Source organism: Triturus cristatus, chromosome 5_1, assembly GCF_964204655.1.
Source record: "Triturus cristatus chromosome 5_1, aTriCri1.1, whole genome shotgun sequence".
NCBI classification, from domain to species: domain Eukaryota; kingdom Metazoa; phylum Chordata; class Amphibia; order Caudata; family Salamandridae; genus Triturus; species Triturus cristatus.
Genome location: NC_140587.1, coordinates 784,550,248 through 784,571,446, shown reverse-complemented (window position 1 = coordinate 784,571,446; position 21,199 = coordinate 784,550,248). Strand labels below are relative to the sequence as shown.

At 46.1% G+C, this 21,199-nt stretch overlaps 1 protein-coding gene across 2 annotated transcripts in view; it reads left to right on the top strand.

Moving 5' to 3' along the window:
• Window positions 1-21,199, top strand: part of THOC1 (THO complex subunit 1) — a 387,395-nt gene that overhangs the window by 6,122 nt on the left and 360,074 nt on the right. For both annotated transcript variants that reach the window (XM_085605802.1, XM_085605801.1), the window contains exons 2-3: window positions 20,940-21,013; window positions 21,108-21,168. In XM_085605802.1, the coding sequence (XP_085461928.1) occupies window positions 20,940-21,013; window positions 21,108-21,168 (135 nt within the window). The remainder of the gene's footprint in view (window positions 1-20,939; window positions 21,014-21,107; window positions 21,169-21,199) is intronic.

Here is a 21,199-nt window from a genome sequence, read left to right as displayed (position 1 = left end):
TTGTTTGTTTTTTTTCTTCCATAAATGATATTCAGGTAACTTTATTCGGTATTTAAACCATAAAAATACATCAAAGAAATACAACAGTAAAAATATAATAGGTATAAAAACACCAAGTATAAAGCCATTCAGAAAATGTGCAAATAAAAACAATACATAGTACGCAATTCCATATGATAGATTCCTAAAGTTAAAGATATTTCTTTATGCCATCCAATACATTGAAAATACGTTTTAAAAACAAACAACAAAAGGGGCCTTCAGCTGCTCCAACCCCCATAGATTCCAAAAGAAAAAGGGCATTAATGGTAGCATCAAAACATTAACCACCTACAGTTCCATCTTTTAATTTGATTCTGGCATTAATTCCAGGGAGCTCTCTAGAATCTATGGTGAGTTGCCTTTTTGCATTAGCTCTAATACTCCAGCTTCAATGGAGATACTTCGAGAATGCGCAGACAATGGATTCCTTAGTCTCTTCTAACAGGAGCCTCAATGCTACTACACACTGCGTAGCCCCCAGATGCTACAAATGGGCAAAATCTAACTCGACCTATACTTAGCATATCCAGGGCAAAAAAAAGAAAAAATGTTGCAGATTCTCGTTAGGATACTGGCATATCGGACAAGCAGTACTCTGATCCAATTTAGATTTTCATTTTGCACAGAAAGACTAGTGGAAGTGTGCCATGTCGAAATCTAATGTACAGTTGTCTAGCTAGAGGAGCCAAGATGTAATTTAGAAAAGGTTCACACATACAATGTGATTTTATATCTAGAAAGACGTCAGTTAAAGCTCCTTACCTACCACTTTTCACCTCTAATGCCCATTTATGTGCCTAAAAGACTTCCTTAAGTGGTACCTTCGGGGGGCAATCATAGTCTTTCCAACATTCCTCCAAGCCAATTTGGGAGGACCAATGTATCACTGATAGATCGTATAAAGTGAATCGTATGGTTCTTATCTAACTCCACTGTTTCATTCAAAGCGAGGTAGTACTCCACTAGTGAGTCTCCTCCAGAACAAACTCTGTAAGCAATTTGTTTTATACCCAGGTCCCAACGCAAGGGTAACAGGGCAGTACTCTTTGGAAACCCAATCAAAGATCTCAAAAAGTTATTCCCAACTTTTTCCAAACAAGTCAACCCTGCCCTTCCCCACAGCTCTGCTCCATAAAGGGCCCTGCCTTCAGCCTTCACACTGTACACTTTTGGTGCAGGTGAAATCTGTATAGCTTTGGATGCGCAGTACAATCTCAGTAGCCCAGACGCATGACATAAATTCATGCTGTTTTTCTAACCTGGGAGTACCAGAGCATATTGTAAGTAACCCTAATCCCAAGATAGTTCAATTCTGCAACTCTTTCAAGTTCATTCACCTCAAGCATGATCCTCTAAAGGACTTATGTTGATGGCATCGGATGACCAGACTGCGCTCCTCTCCCTAGACGCCAAAATGGCCTTCAATAGTGTGAACTGGACCTATCTTTTCGCAGTATTGCAGAAACTGGGAGTGGGACCGGCTTTTATAGGATGGGTGAGACTACTTTATTAACACTCGCTGGCTAGGGTTCGAGACAATGCCACAGTGTCGAGAGTGTTTTTGCTTCAGAAAGGCACGAGACAGGGGTGCCCCTTGTCTCCCCTGTTATTTGCCTTAAGCTTTGGAACCCCTGGCAGCATGGATACGCCAAGACCCCTTGATATGGGGAATACCGATTGGGTAGGAAAGGGAGGAATGCATTTCCTTATACGCTGACTATGTCCTAATGTACGTTAGGAGGCCTCGTCAATCGGTTGACAGGATATTACAGATAATTAGGATTTATGGGGAATATTCAGGATACCAAATTAATTGGTATAAATCACTGCTCTTCCCTCTGGCAGGGGGTGCCCCAGAATTAACATCAAGATGTGTAGTCCTGGTAGAGATGGAAGAGTTTAAATTTTTAGGAATTTAGGGAACATACAGGAATTCTATCGTCGTAATCTCGGCGCAAAACTAGTTAGATTAATAATGGATGTTAAAATGATGAGTCTCCTGTGGCTGTTATACGCGTTACAGAATACCCCCTATGAAGTGTCCCAATCAAACTTCCAAAGGGTGGAAGCTGAATTGAGCACGCTGTTGTGGAATGGGTGGGCACCCCGAATTGCGCTTCGTAAACTACAAAGGGGGGGTCTATGAGGGGGACTGGCAATACAGGATGTCGGTAGCTACTATTGGGCGGCCCAACTGGTGACGGTGAACGGATGGATGTTTGCAGAATGATCAGAACCGGCCTACAGAGTCGATAGACTCGCCATGGGTAAGGGAGGTCCCACGTCACTACTCTACGCCACACATTGGGCAAGCACCACACCGTATCACACTCTGACAGTAGCATTGGTATGGTGGACGGCAACAAAGTTTCTAGGATGGGAAAAGAAGCTGACGTGGGTGACCCCACTCTGGGCGGGTGATGGGCTGAAATCAGCGAGCAAATTGAAGGGTTTTGCAAAATGCGTGCTCCTGGGCATAGGCATAGAAACTCTTGGGGACGTATGGAGGGGCAAAGCATACATTACATTTGCTACCTTGCAAACTGAGTACGACATGAATAACAGGGAGTGGCTAAGATGCCTCCTGCTAGGTCATGCCATATGTACCCACATCAGGGAGGGGGAAGCGCTGGCAAAATCTTCGCCTCTAGAGGACAGAATACTGACCGAGTCATTGACTGAAAAGTCCATCTCCCTGATATATAAAACATTTATCAATAATGCTCCTGAGACACTGACTTCGCAGAGGGCAGCCTGGGAGGCAGACTTGGGCCAGCTTGAGGACAAATAATGGACAGATGCGTTACAATGCCCCAGGAAGGTGGCGATCAGGGCAAGATTTAGATTAATACAGTTAAAGGTGTTACACTGAGTGTATTACCCTAGGACAGCATTGCACCGTATGATGAGATGTGTTGAAGCAAAATGTCAGAGGGGCGTGGAATCGAGGCCACATTCTAAAATCTTAGCTGGGATTGCCCAAAATTGCAAATATTCTGGAAGAAAATCAGGAAGGTCCTAGCAGCGGTTATAGGAGGGGCGGTTCACCTATCACGGAAATGGGCGCTGCTTATGATAGCCGGAGAGGAAGACTGGCCTAGACACACAAGACAATGGGTGACACTAGCGCTATGGGTAGCTAAGTGGAATGTAGCGAGGAAATGGGGAGTGATAGAGCTACTAACAATAAAATAATGGAAAGCCAATCTAGACTGGTATTGACAGGCGGAGCAGACAATATATAAAAGCAGGGGGTGTCCGAAGAAGTGGGAAAAGATATGGGGGGGCCTGGCAGATCTACAGAGGCCTAAGAGCAGGGTGGGAGAGAAACAGAATAGGTAGAGATTGCGCTGAAACAGTACATTTATCTGTGTTCATTTGCTTGTACTGTATACCGTGATGCGATGTAACTATCTCCGGATGAATATATTGACTGAGTTGTTGTTAATAAAGATTTTAAAAACAAAAAAGTTTTACTTTTAGCATGGCTAGCAACCAGTGGCAAAGGGAATAGATCATAAAGGCGAAGCCTATTGACTTTTGCCAATTCATTTTCTCTCTTTCTCCTCTCTCGATTTGAGTTATTGGCTAATGATTTAATCTGGTTTCCTACTAAATAATGATAAAATGCACGGCACTACTGAAAAGCTTTGAAACAAAAAAATAAATAGTCCCTAATAAAACAGCCACATTGGTGAATGTTTTAGACTGCCATGTTTAGGCTGTGGCGTATTTTATTTTTAACTTTGTGGCTTATACTTGTAATAACAAGCATTTGCAATGCAATAGGTCTCGCAATTACGAGAGTTTAAGCTATTGTCATTTACAATGGCACTAGCTCAAACTCTTGTGAATGCAAGACCTATTTCACTTCAAAGAAGTGCCTGCCATTGTCTGGTAAATATCACCAACGCAAAGACACAAGGATCACACATGGAGCGCACTTTATTTGGGAATAGTGAGCGGAATCCCAGGCTGAATACGGGGTGCGCCGTGGGGGATGAAGGGTGCAGGGGGCTGTGTGCCCCGGCAGGTTACTGAAGAGGGCCCAGGGGCCCCTGGCTCATACCATGAGGTCCAGGTACTGGGAATGAGTCACCAGGAGGGCAGTGGTGTTTAATAGCTATCCCTCACACACTAGAGAGAGCAAAAAAACACACTAACTCAAATGAAGTGCTAAAAGCAAAAGGAAACAAGACCTATTGGCTATGCCAATGCTTGTTTAGCTATTTCATTCGCTAATGGTGGCCACACTTAACTTGGTGCCCGGATCTATTTTCTGTCCCAGTCCGACCCAGATTAGAGGGAAAAGGTGTAAAGAGATGAAGGTGTAGTTTGAGGTGTGGGTGTGCACGACTGAACTGACAGGCCCTTTCCAGGGCACCTTCCTAGCAGCGGCAAAAGAAGTGCCTTCTTTTTTCGTGGTCTGCCGTCACTGCCTGTCACCAATGTAGGAAATTGCTTTTGTGTACACTCATTGAGAGGGCGTGGCCTACTTGCCAGTAAAGGGAGGAGCTTGGCCGGGGACTTCAGCTGCTGTGCTTGTCACTAAAGTTGGAGGTAAGGAAAGTTCCAAGTCCTTGGAAGTACGCACCATGGTTGGGAACTGCTGCCGGGTGCAAACAGGAGTGTTGAGAGGCAGCACTGTACCCTGGGACAAAGAACTTCACCAGGCCGGGGGCCGCACTACCTCCAGGCGGAACGTGAAGATCAACAGGAGAATAATTCGTGCTGGGCACTTACCAGACCCGGCCATTGTCTCTTCTGAGGCCACCTTTCACTAGCCCTTAATACAAGCTGGGACTGCGCGTTGTGTTGTTACACCACAAGGTGAGCTGTCTCATGGAGATTAGCGAGTCCTATGCCTGTGGGCTGGCCCATGTAAATATGTCATCCTGTGTAGCCTAATAGCTAGAGCGGTCCACCTCGAAGGTGGGGAACCGGCTTTGAGTCCCGGCAGGGACACTCAGCATCCTGTGATTCTGGGCAAATCACTTAATCTCCCCTGCCTAACAAAATGATGGCTGTCTGTAACGCAACTGGTGCTTATGTAAAGCACACTGATACCTTCTTGGGGTCGAGTTCACGCTATATAAAACTCCTGGAGGAAAAAAAACATGTTAGATGCCACTGAGAAAGACAGACCTGATGGAGAGGCTATAGTTAAAGCTGCATCTCAAAAATAAATGCAGATCCTTCGAGGTTTATTGCGTTCAGAAGTCAAACGTCCCTGGTACTTACTCCAATCTGCGTTCATCCACTGTTTCTTCCAGTTTACTCCTACGCTTAGGTCCGCGCCCATTATGTGGCAACTCACAAGATAAGTTAGTCTTGCATAGGGAACCAGGCCTTAATAAAATACAGTGCTTGGCCTTAATAAAATACAGTGCTTTAAGGCTTGCAAGGGGTATGAGAAGCGCTACATAAAATATAATACAATACTCAATGTATTTCCGTGCGAGTCTGATTGAGAACCTCAAATCCAGGCGAGAACGCAGAGATGAAAGGAAGTGCATTTGCAAGTGAATGGTCCTAGAACGTTTATTGCTGAAACTGCGCATTAAAAAGGAGCTTTAACTGCAGCTGGTGGACGGGTGGGTGGAGCGTGAGACAGGGAGGCGGAGGTTGAGCGAGGGGCGCAGGTGGGCGTGTATTAGCACCAAAGAGGAGCGGGGGCAAGGGAGCGCGGCAGCGAGGTAAACGCATGCTGCTGCGCGTATAAGACACCGATGGGACTGGGCGGAGCAAAGGCGGTACATACGCCCGCCTTTTGCCCAATTGCGTGCCTTATTTTTTTTTAAAAACACGCTAAAGCCAATTGCAGCCGGCGAAAGCAAAACCACACGCACAAGCGTGTGGTCAGCTTTCAGAACCCCCAACTTGAGGTCTTGCGCTGTCAATTAAAATCATACAATTAATTCCGTATATACAAGGAGTAGCAGCGCATATCTCCCCTTCCTGTATAGCTTACACAAAGAAAAGGACAGTGCCCCTAAAATAAATACATTACTCTGATATCCAGTCCATTGATTTACTGATAATTACAATCAAAAGGCAATACAGAGTAAAGACAGAATTCCATTATCCCTACCTGTCTATTGATTCACCAGTCCTGCAATAGTAGCCCAGATTCCCTGCCCCAACACTTTTTTCCTTTGTCCTCTTAACTTATATAATGAGTATTCTGTGTTGTAGGTAGCCAGCATCCTTGAGCACCAGCTGGAAAACATTGGATGGTCACTGTGAGAAAGTGCCATCTTTCTCGCATGGTATGCCCCCACTTTTTGCTGAATTGCTGAATGTACTTTGACTGAGTGTGCTCTGGACTCCTGCCAATCAGGTGCCCAGGGCCTATGTTCCTTCCCTAAAAATTATGCTGAAACCTAAAACCCAAATTGGCAAACCCTGGCCACATGTCAGCCCCTGGCAAATGGTACCCTAGGTACCCAGGGCCTTGTGACCAGGGAAGGCCACTAAGGGCTGCAGAGGCCCTGTACCTTAACACAAACACACTGCCCTTGCAGGCTGAGTGTCTGGGTACAGTACAAAACAGAGAGTCGACATGGCACACAATTTTCTTCCATAGGAAACCTTTGTCTTTTTTTCCTGTGAAATTTCTTCTGTCGATTTTGCAAACGTATAAATATTCGTTAAAATCACCTATATAACTTAAACGCTATTTCTCAACTGCTTACTGGTGGTACCCTAGTGCTGGATCCAGGATCCAACACTGACCTAGAAAAAGTAACCATAACCCCACTTACCTGCTAAGTGAATTTCCTCCCATAGGATAACATTGGTAATTTGATTAGAAAAAGTTTCCGTGTCAACTTTTAAAATAGCAAAATATTGCTTAAAAATCACAACAGTAACTAAAACGTATTTACTCACTTGTTTCCAAGAACTGTCCCAGGACTGAATCTAGGATATAGTCCTGGAGTTAGAAAAGTAATCCTGAAAGTAATCAATTGCATATAACTTAAAATTCCCATTGAGCTCAATGTATTATTGTGTTTGAAATTGTGTTGCCTATTGCAACAAACTGTAACTATTGCATTCCAAGTCAATTGCCTTTTGCAAAGTATTTAACTAAAGCATCTCATTCTGAGAAAGTATATTTTGATTCCTATTGTTGGTTCTAAAATAAAACAACCATATATTTTTATATACAAACCATTGGCCTAGAGTTCAGTTCTTGAGTGTGTGAGACCATTTGCTGACTGAGTGAGTACAACAAATGGTTTACACTGTCCTCTGATACTGCCTTATTGCTCGAACAAGCTACCACTTTAGAGAGTAAGGTTATATCTAACTTTAGCCTCTGCCAAACCTCTGGAGGCTGTGGACTCTGTACACAATGTACCTATTTGGGAACAGTATATACAGAACCGCTTTCCTACAGTCACTGCTTAGCCTTTGGGAGGTAATACATAAGGGGGCGATGGCCATTGCAATAAACACAAATCCTATCTCTGACCTCGCCCTTTTGCTTGCCTCTGTGTTATTTTCCACTCCTAAGGTAAGAAGAGTTGGTGTAATGGATACCGAAGCCCCCAAAACCGTAGTCAAGAAGACTTCGATATCCTGCAGAAAAATAACCATTTTAGGACAAGAGTAGAACATATGTATGGTATCCGCCACCTGCAAGCCACATCTGTTACATTTCACCCCCCTCGTCGCCCCCCCCCATCCCCCCACCACCCATTTAGCTATCTTTGCTGGTGTGTAATAAAGATCAAAGACAGACATAAAATCAGGGATGTGGAATTCCTATAGTTCAACACCCAGGACATATTGTTTGGGGTCAAGGGCAACACATTTTCATGTGTATTTTGTCCTTGGACAAGGAGCCCAACCCCCTACAGCCCAAACCCTTTGGGTGCCAGTTTTCAGCACCAAATAATGGATCAGGGAAGGGCACTGTCTGCAGTTAAGGTAATATTTTTGCCCATATGTTAATACTGTTCAAACTTGTATTTATGGTTTATTGATTGAAAACATTTATTATTAGGTTGAGCACTCAAAGTAAATGTTGTAAGCTCCAACTGCACTACTAAGAGTGGTTCCAATATAAAAATGTGTACATACGTTTTCAGAGTTTAGCAATATGAGGCTATGTATAATGCCTCCGGAATGCTCTCTGATTGGATTCAAATATTTGCAGAAGCTTGAAAGCAAGATTGATGATTCTTTGCTTTCAAAATAAAATGTTCATAAAAAAATAAAAGCAGAAATAAACATTTAGCTAAACTGCTATAAAATTCCAGGTACCATTTCTTTGCAGCATCATTTAGTAACATGTGTTGATGCATGGTAGTATTTCCCAAAAATATTCAGAATGGAAAATCAGTGTAACCAGTTTCACTAAGATTATGGGAAACAAATAAACAAGCATTGGCAAAACCAGCAGGTCTGAAATTGGTGGCCAGCTTTTTAGTTTTGTAAATGCGTGACTTGTTTTGGCACGGTTTTTGTAAAACCCTATTGGTGTGGGAGCTGCGAGACCCTCACCATCATAACAAACATTGGTAAAAAGAAAAATGTTTTTTGGTCTCAAAAAGCATACACTGCCACAGTAGTTACTGGCACTAAACAAAAACTATTTTGTGTGCCGATATGCTCTGTGTGAAAGAGCAGAATGCTTTCACTCTCAGTTAAGTAGAGAGAGAGAGAGAGATATTGATTTAATAAACACAAAAGGACACTCCATGCCAGACCAAATAAAGTGCCCAATTTTATTAAAGAAAGTCTCAAAAGTGCACCCATGGTACATGTCCTTGCATTAAGTACAGCTATACAGCTTTCGTGAATTCCCAAGAATTTACAGAAGTAGGACAAGAAATAGTACTCCTGGAAAATGTTTGTGAACTGCATTTAGCATGTGTAGATTTGCTCATGCGAAAATCTGAGTGTTAGCAAGTTCATTTTCCCTCCAACCACTTTTTTCCCAACTCTGGAAGACGGTTTACATCTATTAATAAATAAAAGCTGTTTTAGGAAGGAATGTGTATTTGTTTTGCCCACTGTGGCTTGGTACCTATTTTTAATTGTATTAGTATATACGGAGTTCTCTTGTGGTAATGCATATGCAGAGTGTATTAGGCCTTAGTTGGTTACGTTGACAGTCTATTGATAAAGGCTATAGCCGGGTTGGATCATTGGAGAAAATAATGTAGCATACCAAAAGTCTAATTATTTATTCATGAAAATTTGACAAGCGAAATAGACCTGACTTATTTCTTGTAAAAATGCTATGTTAAAGCCTGTAGGCCTTTATGGGTGCATTGTTAATACACTTTGTTAAAGTCTGAAGACAGGTATTGCGTTACTTGGATCTTTCCAGCTGTAGCGGCGGGCACAGGTTTTGGTATTGGGTTTACCCTCCGCAGGTACAAGATGTGCACTTTGATAACCATCTTAACCCCAGCAAAAGAGGTTGACTATTGTTTTGCCAAATGTAATTTGTGTGTATGTATATATAATATATATATTTTTGTTTCTGACTGTATGCCGGTGGGATGCATTGTGAGAAAGTGTACACAACGTTCAGTAGACTTGAGTTGATTTTGTTGAAAGGCTAATGATAAAGGTTATAAATTGAATTATTTTATTGGGAAATTTACGCCGGATGTCATAGATCCGATATGTTTATAATGAAAAGTTATGAGAAAGGCATTGATCCTCACTGATATATTGTGAAAAGCGTTGTTAAAGCCTATAGGCCTTTAAAGGTGGATTGTCATTACACTTTATTAAAAACTGTAGGCAGATATTTTGTTGCCTAGAATCTCACAGGTTACCACAGTAGGCAAGGGGTTTAGTTTTGATTATCCTTAACTCTGACCGACAGTTGGAAGTTGTCGATTTGTGCAATATTATAATCCTTGCTCGACCCTTTGCAGACGCATTGTGTATTGTTTTATTAACTGTAATTTTGTATATGTTTCTAATTTTATGACTCTGTGACTGATTGTTGGCAGTTTATTTGCAAAACAGAAGCTTCAGTTTGTTATTGAGACAAACGATTGATGAAGAATATAGGCTTGATTAGTTCATAGGGAAAAGTTATGCCACAGATAAAGTCTGTTTCTTATGAAAAATTACAACAAAGGTAGTAGGACTGACCTAATGTCAAATGCATTTGTTAAATGCAATACAATGTCTAAGGCTGTATACAGGTATTTTGTAAAATGTACTCTCATATCAACTTGGCAAGCAACAGTTTTGGTGATGGTTATACCACAAATAAACGCTTAGGGTAGAAGTTCTGCACGCTGATTAACTTTGTTAGGGCTCCTTAAAAACAATTGTATATTGTTTTGCCATTTTAATTTTGCTGACTGTTCGCCTGATGGCTGCCTTGTGAGAGCTTATTTTCAAATTAGTAGGCCTGAATTGTCGATGCTGTCTAGCCAACCAGTAATTAAGTTTATATGCCTCGTTGATTTATTTGGGAAAGTTATGTCAGGTGCCATAGGAATCCATCTGTATATTATGAAAATGTATGACAAAAGACTTTAGGACTGAGTTATTTATTGTGAAAAATCATACAAGAAATCCAAAAGGCTTGAAAAGTTACATTGCCACTATACAGGGTTAATGACGGTAGACTGGTATTATACCATGGAATTCCAGAGATTATCACAGTAGGCCAGGCCTATAGTGTTGAATACTCCCTGTGACCAACCCTTGGGGTAGATATGTACTTTGAGAATTCTTGTTATGCTATTTTAGGAGGGCTTGAATATTGTACTGAGTAATGTCATTTTGTGCATATTTTTTATTTCGCGACTGTATACTGGTAGTTGTGTAGTGCCAAACTTTTACTCCGTTCAGTAGCCCTGAAGTTTTTAGTCTGACATGCTAATGATGTAGTCTATAAGGTTCATTTGGAAAAGTCATATCTGGTGCCATAGATCTGTTTTTGTGAAAAGTTAAAGCCAATAGGCCTTTAATGGTGGATTGTTTTTTTTTTTTTTTGGAAAGATTTTATTGTGCATAAAAAGGGTTACAAACACGGGCCTACAACCACCAGGGCCGGCCGCTAGTAGTCGAAGTGTTCCAGCATATCAGAAAACAATGACTGGCCCACAGGGGCTCCGCACTATCACAGTAGATCAGACTGCACATAAGGGAAATCAGAATACACACTTTTAGTATAAATAACAACACAAAAGAAAAATACAAAAATACAACAAACAAGGCGAAACGACTTATGGAGGGCGGCGAACACCAGCCGGGGGAGTCAACACCCAACCACCCGAGGGCGGTCAAAAAAAAGAAGACCTGAGAGGGAGGGGGGGGGCCACGAGAGAACCAAATCTGTACTCCAAAGTACGAGATACACAAGGAACCCTCAAGGATCAGGGGAACGAGGCAACCCCGGACGTATCCACCAAAGGGGGAGCACAGATAGACCCACGATACGCGTTCCACTGCCCCCAAATTCTACCCCAAGCCCCCGGTTTACCACGAGCCACATACACCGTTTTCTCCCTGAACATGCACCAGTCCATGTTCTCCTTCCAGACGGACACGGTGGGAGGCCGCTGGGAACCCCAAAGCTGTGCAATATCTCTCTTTGCAATCATGTTCCCCAAGGCCGCCCACCGAGCCTGAGCCGCATTGCAGTCATTGGGCTCCCATACATTCAGCACACAACGACGCACCTCCGGCAGCAGAGCGACCCCGGTGACTCGTCTCATAATATCATGCACCCGGCGCCAGTATTCCGCCACCTCGCGGCATTCCCATAGGATATGGAGAAAGGTAGCACTGAGCCCGCAGCCACGCTTACAGAGTCCGTCGTCTGAAAACCCCATCGAGACCAGGCGGGGGCCCGTCACATATACACGATGGAGAATCTTAAGCTGGACCAGGCGGAGACGGGCCGGGATGGCCACCTCCTTAGGGGATGACAGTGCAGTCTGCCAGTCCTCATCGTCCAGCTCCACCCCATCTCCCGTCCATGCCTCCCGAAGACGCACCAAGAGGTCAGCCCGATTGTTTATCAGTTTTTTGTAAATCAGGGAGATAGTACTGTCGAGGACGTGACCATCGAGTATGCGGTCCTCGAGAGGCGAAGAAGAAGGGACCGTGGTCCCCTCCCCAAAGACCGAAAGCAGGGCGTGCCGAACCTGTGTATAACGGAAGAACTCTCTGTCACTAAGCTCATACTCGTGCTGAAGCGCCGCGAAGGATTTAACCGCACCTTATACCCACAGGTCCCCCACTCTGCTGATGCCGATCGTATCCCAGCGCTCGAAGCCTTTCGTTGTCCAGAGGCTTCCCAAGCGGTCTGAGTCGAATAGAGGAGTGGCGCACGTTAAACGCTCACTCCAGCCCATCGCAACGTTAGCCGCCTTCCATACACTGACCGCAATCCTGGTAGGGCCCGTAAGGGCCCTCCCAGCAGACCGCGAGTAAAGCGCTCTGTTATAGTTACCGCCGGGGAGCAGGAATTTATCCATCTCATATGCCGGGTTCGAACCAGGAGCGTACGTAGCATGATTAATGGCAGACAGCTGGGAGGCCCAATAGTACCGTCTAATATCAGGAAGCGCGATGCCCCCGTCATACCAGGAAAGAGTCAGCTTGGCCAAAGCGATACGCGATCGCCCGTCCCAAACCAGTCTCCTCTGCAAACTCTCCACCTCCCTAAAGTAGGCCGCAGGAATGACATCGAAGGAGTTCTGGAGTGCATAAAGGAATCTGGGAAGGGACATCATTTTAAACAGCGCCGCGCGACCAAGCGGAGACAAGGGCAGCTTACACCACCGAGCCGTATCTGCCCTCAAACGCCGGAGTGGAGACAGGAGATTCTGTTCATAGCGGACCGCCGGATCCAACGAAACGTACACCCCCAGGTATTTAAAGCCGGACTGAGATATTTGGAGCGGAAGCAGAGGCGGCAAGAGAGGAAGACCACCAGAGATAGGATACACACAAGATTTGGACCAGTTGATTATCAGACCCGAGTTTTTCCCGAAGGAAGTAAGGACATCAAAGAGAACATTGAGCGACTTCCGTGGTGAGGTGAGATACAAAAGAATATCATCCGCGTACAATGAAACCCGATCCTCGAAGCCCGGGGCCCACCGGAGCCCTCTAATCGAGGGCTCCCAACGGAGCCAGGCAGCGAGCGGTTCCAGGGCGAGAGCAAAGAGCAGCGGGGACAACGGGCACCCCTGCCTAGTTCCCCTCCCGAGAGCGAAAGGCCGAGAAACCCGCCCATTGACAACCACCTGAGCCATTGGTCCAGCATAAAGGAGCTTCACCCAGCTAAGGAACCCCTCCCCAAAACCAAACTTCGCCAAGACGGCCCAAAGAAATGGCCATTCAATGGTATCAAAGGCCATCGTGGCGTCTAGGGAAACCAATATGGCCGGTTCAGCGAAGTACTCAGCCCTAGCGAGGACGCCGTGCAGACGCCGTAAGTTGAGAGCGGTATTACGATGTGGGATGAAGCCACATTGATCCGGATGTATCAAGTCACATATAACGCTCAGCAAGCGATTGGCGAGGACCTTAGCAAGGATTTTGGGTTCGGCATTTAGCAGGGAAATAGACCTATAGGAGGCACAGCGGTCACGCGGCTTACCCTCCTTGGGAATCACCACTATAGTAGCCAGACGCTGGTCGTCGGGAAGGGAGCCCCTCTCGAGCGATTCCTGAAACATGTGACGGAGGAAAGGCGCGATTTTATCCGGGCGCAACTTATATAGTTCAATCGGCAGACCGTTGGGGCCCATAGCCTTGCCCGAGCGGAGGGAGCGAATCGCAGTAGCTATCTCTTCGACAGACAAAGGGGCATCCATCAGCTCGCGGTCCTCGACGGATAAGCCGGGCAGGGCAATATCCCGAAGCAGAAGACGAGAGTCGTCCTCATCTCTATCAGACACCGGGGAGTACACTGCACGGAGATGGTCAGCAAAACACTCAACAATCTCACCAGGCTCAGTCACACACACTCCATCCGACACCCGAAGCTCCGGGACCACACGATTCACTCTCTCCTTCTTGTCCAACCAGGCAATCAGCTTACCCGCCTTGTCTCCGGCGTCATACAACCTACCCTGCTGCTCCCTATACATAGTCTTGGCAGCATCAGTGACGAGAGACTTATATTCAAACTGCTTCAGGCTGAGGGCATGCAGCCCCTCCGGGGTGATACCCGCCTCCAAGGCTGCCTCCAGCCCCGATATTTCAGTCTCCAGCGTCACAACCGCCTCTCTCTTAACCCTCTTGGCCTCCACTATCTGGGACAGGGCATGCCCGCGGAGCACTGCTTTGAAAGCTTCCCACAGGGACACCGAGGACAACACCGACCCCTCATTCTCAGAAAAATATTGATCAATCGACTTAATCAGGCTATCACGGATCTTGGGGTCTCGCAGGTACCAAGGGTTAATAGGAGCGATCCGCCTAGTGGATCGCGACCCGGTGTCAAAAAGCAACCACAGTGGGGAATGATCAGAAATACCCCTGGCCAGGTGTTTGACCTCTCGAATCCGAGTAGCCTGGGCCGCGGGCATAAGGAAATAATCCAGTCTGGAGAGACTCCCATGGGCCCCAGAGTGAAAGGTGTACTGACACTGTGTCGGATGCATTAACCTCCAACAGTCCACCAGACCGAAGGTCTCCAGGAGCCCGCCCAGCCACGCCTGGGCAGCAGGGAGGGCCCTGGGCGGATGACGGTCCAGGTCACCCGAGACAACCGAATTAAAGTCCCCACCCATAAGCAAAAGACTGTCAGGAAGCCCAAGCAACATACGACCCAAGTCTGAGAAGGTGGAGTTCTGGAGGCCCGGGGGAACATAGACCGAGATCAAGGAAAGGGACTGCCCCTCCCACCTCCCAGTCAGAGCCACATAGCGCCCTCTATCGTCTGGGACCACCCTGGTGATCTCCAACGGAAGTGAAGCTCGCAAGAGAATGCCCACCCCTCTCGAACCAGTGGTGAAACCAGAGTGGTTTAAAACAAGGTAAGAGAGGGGCCCAATTTTCTCAAAAAGGAAATAGAGCACCAAAGAACTGTAAAGTAAAGAACATGTTTTCCTTTTTGGATACGATGTTTTCTAATTCATTCACACATTCTGCTCATTCAGGCTACCAAAATTATACATTCACAAATCACTCCTTTTCATGGAACACTTCAAAACAAAGGAACGTCAATCTTATATAAAAAGACAAACAATTTATTTGCATCGCAAGGGTTCTTTTACCATAATATAATCATTATAAAAAATGCTTTTGGTTTATTAATAAAAACACAACAAAAATATTTTTAAAAAAAACAATAGAATGGATAATACTAAACAGTAAAATAAACAAGACAACAAGGAGATTAAAACCAGAGTGGGCCACAAGTCGATATCCCCCCCCTGTTCATAGCCCGACAAACATTGCCAACCAGATGCGTCTCCTGTAAGAACACCACATCAGGAGTCAGACGACGCAGATATTGCAGCACAACACCCCGTTTGATACGGTCCCCCAATCCATTGACGTTCCAAGACATCAATCTCAACCCGTCCCCCCCCATCCCCTCCAGTAGATCAAGGGCCCCCTAGCAAAGAGCTCAACACCCAAGGATGAACCATAGCCAATACTTCGCCTTGAAAACAAAAAACACAAATCCAAACAACCCCACCCACCCACCAACCCCCCCCCCCAACTCCAACACCCCCCACCCTGCACCCCTGCGGTCCAAAAAAACCACCCCAACTTGCAGTGTGCCTGTCGCCATACAAACCCCATTCTACGAAAAGACCCCGGAGGAGGGAAGGGACCCGTCCCCGCCCGCTCCCCACACACAACATAGTGAAACAAAATGCACAAAAGAAGTAGAACCCAGCCGAACAGTACAACATGGCAGAGTCCGGGACCATAAGTCACTCCAAAGGAGACCCGCCACCCTCGGTACCGGCAGAGGGCCCAGTCCGGTCACCCCGGTCCGGCAGCGAATCCAGCCAGTCACTCACAGTCGCAGGAGAGTCAAAAAAGGTAGTCCGATCTTCATGTTCCACTCGGAGCCTTGCAGGATAAAGCATAGAGTACTTGAGACCGAGGTCCCGGAGACGCCGCTTCACCCCCTGGAAGCCCATCCGCTGTTTCTGGACAAGTTGGGTGAAGTCCGGGAAAAAGTTAATGGACGAGTTCTCATGTCGGACCGGGCCATGGACCCGTGAGGCCTGCAGAATCGCGTCTCGGTCTCTGTAATGGAAAAGTCTCGCAACGATAGGCCTCGGGGGGGCACCCGGTCGCGGCCGGCCACCTGGGACTCGATGGGCCCGCTCCACAGCGAAAAACTTACTCGGGCCAGCGGGAGCAAGATGCTCGAGGATGAGCTCCTCAACCAGGAGATCAACCGGGCGGTTATCGGAGGTCTCCGGAACGCCTATGACGCGGATGTTATTGCGGCGGGCCTGTCCCTCGAAGTCTTCCAGCCGCCGGGCCATCAGATCATTGGCCGACTTGAGATCGCCGAGAGTGGCCTGCAGGTCCGACACGTCCGTACCAAGGGAGGACGTCCGCACATCCAGCGATTGAACCCTCTCGTTGGTCTTAGAGAGATCCGCCCGGATTAGCGTAATGTCAATGGCCACCGTGTCGATTTTACGGGCCAAGGCCTCGTACTGCGTAGCGATGGTCTCTCTGATGCCCTTAATGGCGCCCATGATGTCCTGCAGGGACAGATCCGGAGAAACGGAAGGGCCACCACTGGTGTCCTCCGGGGGGACATTGGCCATCCCGGGGGATCCTTTACCCTGAGTGTAGCGGTCCATGTTGTTCGTCTGGACCGGTCCCCCACGTAGGGATGCTTTGGTCTTACGCCTCTCGGGGTCTCCCTTGCCTCCCATGAGAACCTCGATCGCCGAAGGGGACCACCGAGGAAGCGTCGAGGTGGCACAGGCCAGGCAGACGCGTGTCGCACCACAGGCCGCAATATGGCGGAGCGAAGGGACCACCGTCAATGAGCACACTGGCAGCAGACGAAGCCACCGGCATCAATCGAAGGCACAATGAAAGCCCAGTCGCACCAAGCAAGTCCACAGTCCAGCCCCTCAAAGACCAAAAGTGAAACCGAAAGTGATGTGACGGCCACTGGCACAGCCCCGCTGCCGTTGTTGTTCAACTACGCCCCGGCTCCACAGATCACCCTCGCATCGGGCACAGCCGTCGGGTGGGCCTCAAAAGTTCAAACCACCATAACTCCGGATTGCCAGGTCCGATTTGATTTCCGAAAGGAGTTTAGTGTTCAGCCAGCATTCGTCTCCCAGATTCCATCATCCAAGTCAGGATAGAGTCAGGATAAATTCCGACGAGCAGCGAGGGTCCGGGGAGCCCTGTGCTCACGCGACCATCTTGGATGCGCGCTAGGCTCCTCCTCCTAATGGTGGATTGTTATTACGTGAAAGCCTGTAGGTAGGTATTGAATTGCACGTATTCTCTTAGATTATTGTAATGGCACGGACCCTTGTGTAGCTACCTCTCTGACAAAATCCAGAGGGTAGAAGATTTACACTGTGAAAATCTGTTATGTCCTCTTAGGAGGGATTGTATATTGTTTTGCCAACTATCATTTTGTACATATTTCTAATTTTATAACTATACTTGACGGATAACTAATAGGAAAGCTTATGTTCAGTATGGTAGGACTGTGGTGACTATGATGATAAACCGCTGATAAAGGTTATAGGGCCGATTGGTTCATTAGGAAAAGTTATGCAAATAGTCTAAACTGTTTATTATTCAAAATTATGACAAAAGCAATAGGCCTGACTCGTTTATTGTGAAAATCATATGTTAAAGCCATTAGGCCTTTAAAGATGGATTGCTATTTAACTGTCAATGCCTATACACAAGCAATTAGTTACATGGAATTTCGCAGAGTAAGCGAGGGTTATCGTTGTTATGTATTCCCTTAGACTCTTTGGAGGTATGGGCTTTGGACTGATAATCTTTGCTAGACCATCCTAGGAGGACCTGCAGATATAATTGTGTGCCATATAATTTTAATGAAACATTTTTTTTCATAAACTCTACATGAATATTGGGTCTCGGGGCAGCCCTCTTTTGTCCGTTCGAATGTCATTCAGATTTTCTGAAAGCCACCCAGCCATGGTGGTACTCAGCATGGGTCAGAGCGTTTGCATTTCTGCCATTGCCTCTTTTGCCCTGTGAGTAACAGCATTTCATCTGTTCGCATGGGCACATCAGCCTTAAAATGAGAGCACTTCGGTGTTTGGGCTAGTGGTGTTTAGTGTTCCATCATTTTCCTTCTTGTAGGTCCCATTTCATTCCTTTCCTCCTTGTCCTTTTTAACCTACATCTCCCCAGATATTCTCCCAACCTCTTGCTTGCCATTCATTTAATTTGCATTGTGCTGCATGCTTTGTAGGTACTTTACAGGTCTTGCATGAGCCAGCGCGCATGCGCTGCTCTGCGAGGCTTTTAGTAAGGGCTTTAAACTCGAAACACACGCTCGTGCGTGTGCTTTTTTTAAATCTCCTGCTATTGGCCTTTGCATGCGTCTTTCTAAGAAAGACCGCACGCAATTGGCCAAAGGCAGGTGCATGTCCCGCCGCCTTTCCCCCGTGGCCTAGGGTGCTCTGGAGCGAGCATCAGCGCCATCTGTTTCCAATTATCGCACCCGCGTCTCGCATTTGCGTTAATTGGAAACAGGTGGAGCTCGTGCTGACCCTGGTGCACTTCTGCTACAAACGCGGCGCTTTCACTTTCGCCGCCGACCTGGCACGCGCGGCCACTCTTGTTTCAGTTCTTATCATAGCCAGTGTCAACTCCGGCGTCCAGGATTGTTACCGCGCTCCTAGCCCCCCCCACAGTGCGCATGCAGCCCGCGGAACAAAGACTTGTACTGGCTTCTCTCCCACCTGGTAAACATCTCCAGACCTGCCGCCTTCGGTGAGTGACATCACAGAGCGGCGTGCTGGCGACGCGGGAGTGTCCGGAGGCCGGGTGAGGGAGGGCACGGTAATGTTTCAGACTCTGGGCCAACGGTAGGAGTGGCAGCATGGAGCCTAGCGGGGATCGCAGCCCGGCTTGGTGAAGACTCAACCATCACTCCCCCAAAAACATTCCTTGAAGAGATAGGGTAGCCATCATCTTCAGAGAAAAGGTTCCACTTATTCGGAGGGCGGCGCCCACTCCAGGGACACCGCGCTCCAAACAAACCTTTAAAGATTGCATCAGCACAACCGAATAGCAAGCATTGAAGGCAAATAAATTAAATACATATCTAGCTCGAACTTTATGACAACACGTAGGTCTCTCGTGATTTCGCATTTTAGAGTGCAGCACAAGACCACACAACGAGCTTTCATCTAGCGTGCGTCGTAGCAGGGAGCAGTCCGTGACAGAGTTCACTGGTGGGCAGGCACAACTTCAAAATGGAAACCGATTCTGTTGGCCTGATATCCATACCCAGATTACCCCAATGAGTCGGGGATTTAGTTTTCTTTGTTTTTTTAAATCAAATATATGCTTCTCCTACCGGGTGAAAAGTGCTTTACAAAAGACTATTTAATGTGATACCATTTTGATTTTACTAAAAGCTACTTTTTATCTCTTTACGTCTTCCTCGGTAACAACGTGCGTTTGTGACATAAGCTAGTAGTTGCATTAGCCTGTCACGACTGACTGAGTAGTAACAGTTTGTAAAGTCGCTTTATATTATGTTAAAATGATTTGTTTAGCGCATGGCTGCCCCAACAACCGGGCTCCCCAGCGCTGGACCCAGAAAACGGTGTGGAGTTTCATAGCACCAATCTATCACAGTGACTCAAACACCCAGAGCTTTCTTCAGGGAAAGAATGCCTATTTCTAAGGAAGAAACCTACACTTCAAACCATTTACAATGTTTAGATTCTCTTGTCTCCAGCGAGTGCCTCCAGACACACAGTGAAGGATGCTTGTTACATTTTGACGTTAGTTAAAAATAGCGTAACAATATTTCGCAGGCTGCCAGGCTGTGCTTCTAGGAGCCTTTGCAGTGATTGAACGCGGCCCCCCTGGCGCCCCAAATAATGATTCCTAATGAAGCGAATATCATTTTCTGTTCCAGTTTACGTCCTTGCGTCCTGTCGGGGTAATTCGTTTGGAATACTGAAGCCGACAATCTAGATCCAAAAAAGGCTAATTAGCTTCATGCTCTGCTTGTAACAATTAGGCTTGTAACAACCTAGGCAAAGCTTCTGGATAAACACATAATGTCCCAAAGGCAAGACCTATTGGCTATACCAATGCTTGTTTACACTGGGCTGCAATTTTGGAATGGTGTTTTCCATAGTATATCATTGTTTTACTGCTGGAAGATGGCAACCGTGTTTTGAAGCATGGATCAGTACAGCAGTGATGCACTATACACTTTAATATTTGAAGATGGCCACCCAGCGCAATGTTTAGGGATCTGCTGCCTTGGAATGGTAATATGCACAGTGTATCATTGTTCTTTCCTCCAAGATGGCCAGCATGCAGCTCCTAAATGTGGCTGCTTTGTTGGAACTTTAAAACCACTGTACACTATGAACAATACCATAATAGACTGTTACAGCTGCTATATTTAATTTTATTTTTGTATTGGAAGCATATGCCCGCTAACTGTAGGTGGTTGTGTTTTTCTCTTTTTTTGAATTTTCTTTTTTCCTTCTATTATTTTTTCAATTTATCTTCTATATGATTGTTGATTTTGTGACTTATCTTTGCCACTTGTTTATCCACCCACTGACTCCTTCACAATAAAACGGACACACACAGTGTGTATGTTGATTTGTTGAGTGTGTAAACTCACCAGTGACTAAAGAGGCACTTTAATTTATAAGCCAGACCTATTTATTCCAGCACTCGTTTGTTAATCCATTTTCTTTTTGTCCTAGAATGCCACAAGGGATGCCATGATGGACCACAACGTCAAACATTTATTATTCACGTTCAGCCAAGTGCCTGGAAGGTATGATGGAACATGTACTTGGGGAAAGAACAAATGTCTCAATTTGTGTATTGCAATTCTTCTAATTGGAAATATATTTTTTGTTTTTTTGTAGCGAGAATGAAAAGAAGAGCACCCTTGATCAAGCTTTCAGAGTGGTTTTGGAAGAGGAAATTGTAAGTACTTTGTCATGGAATACAATTTCAT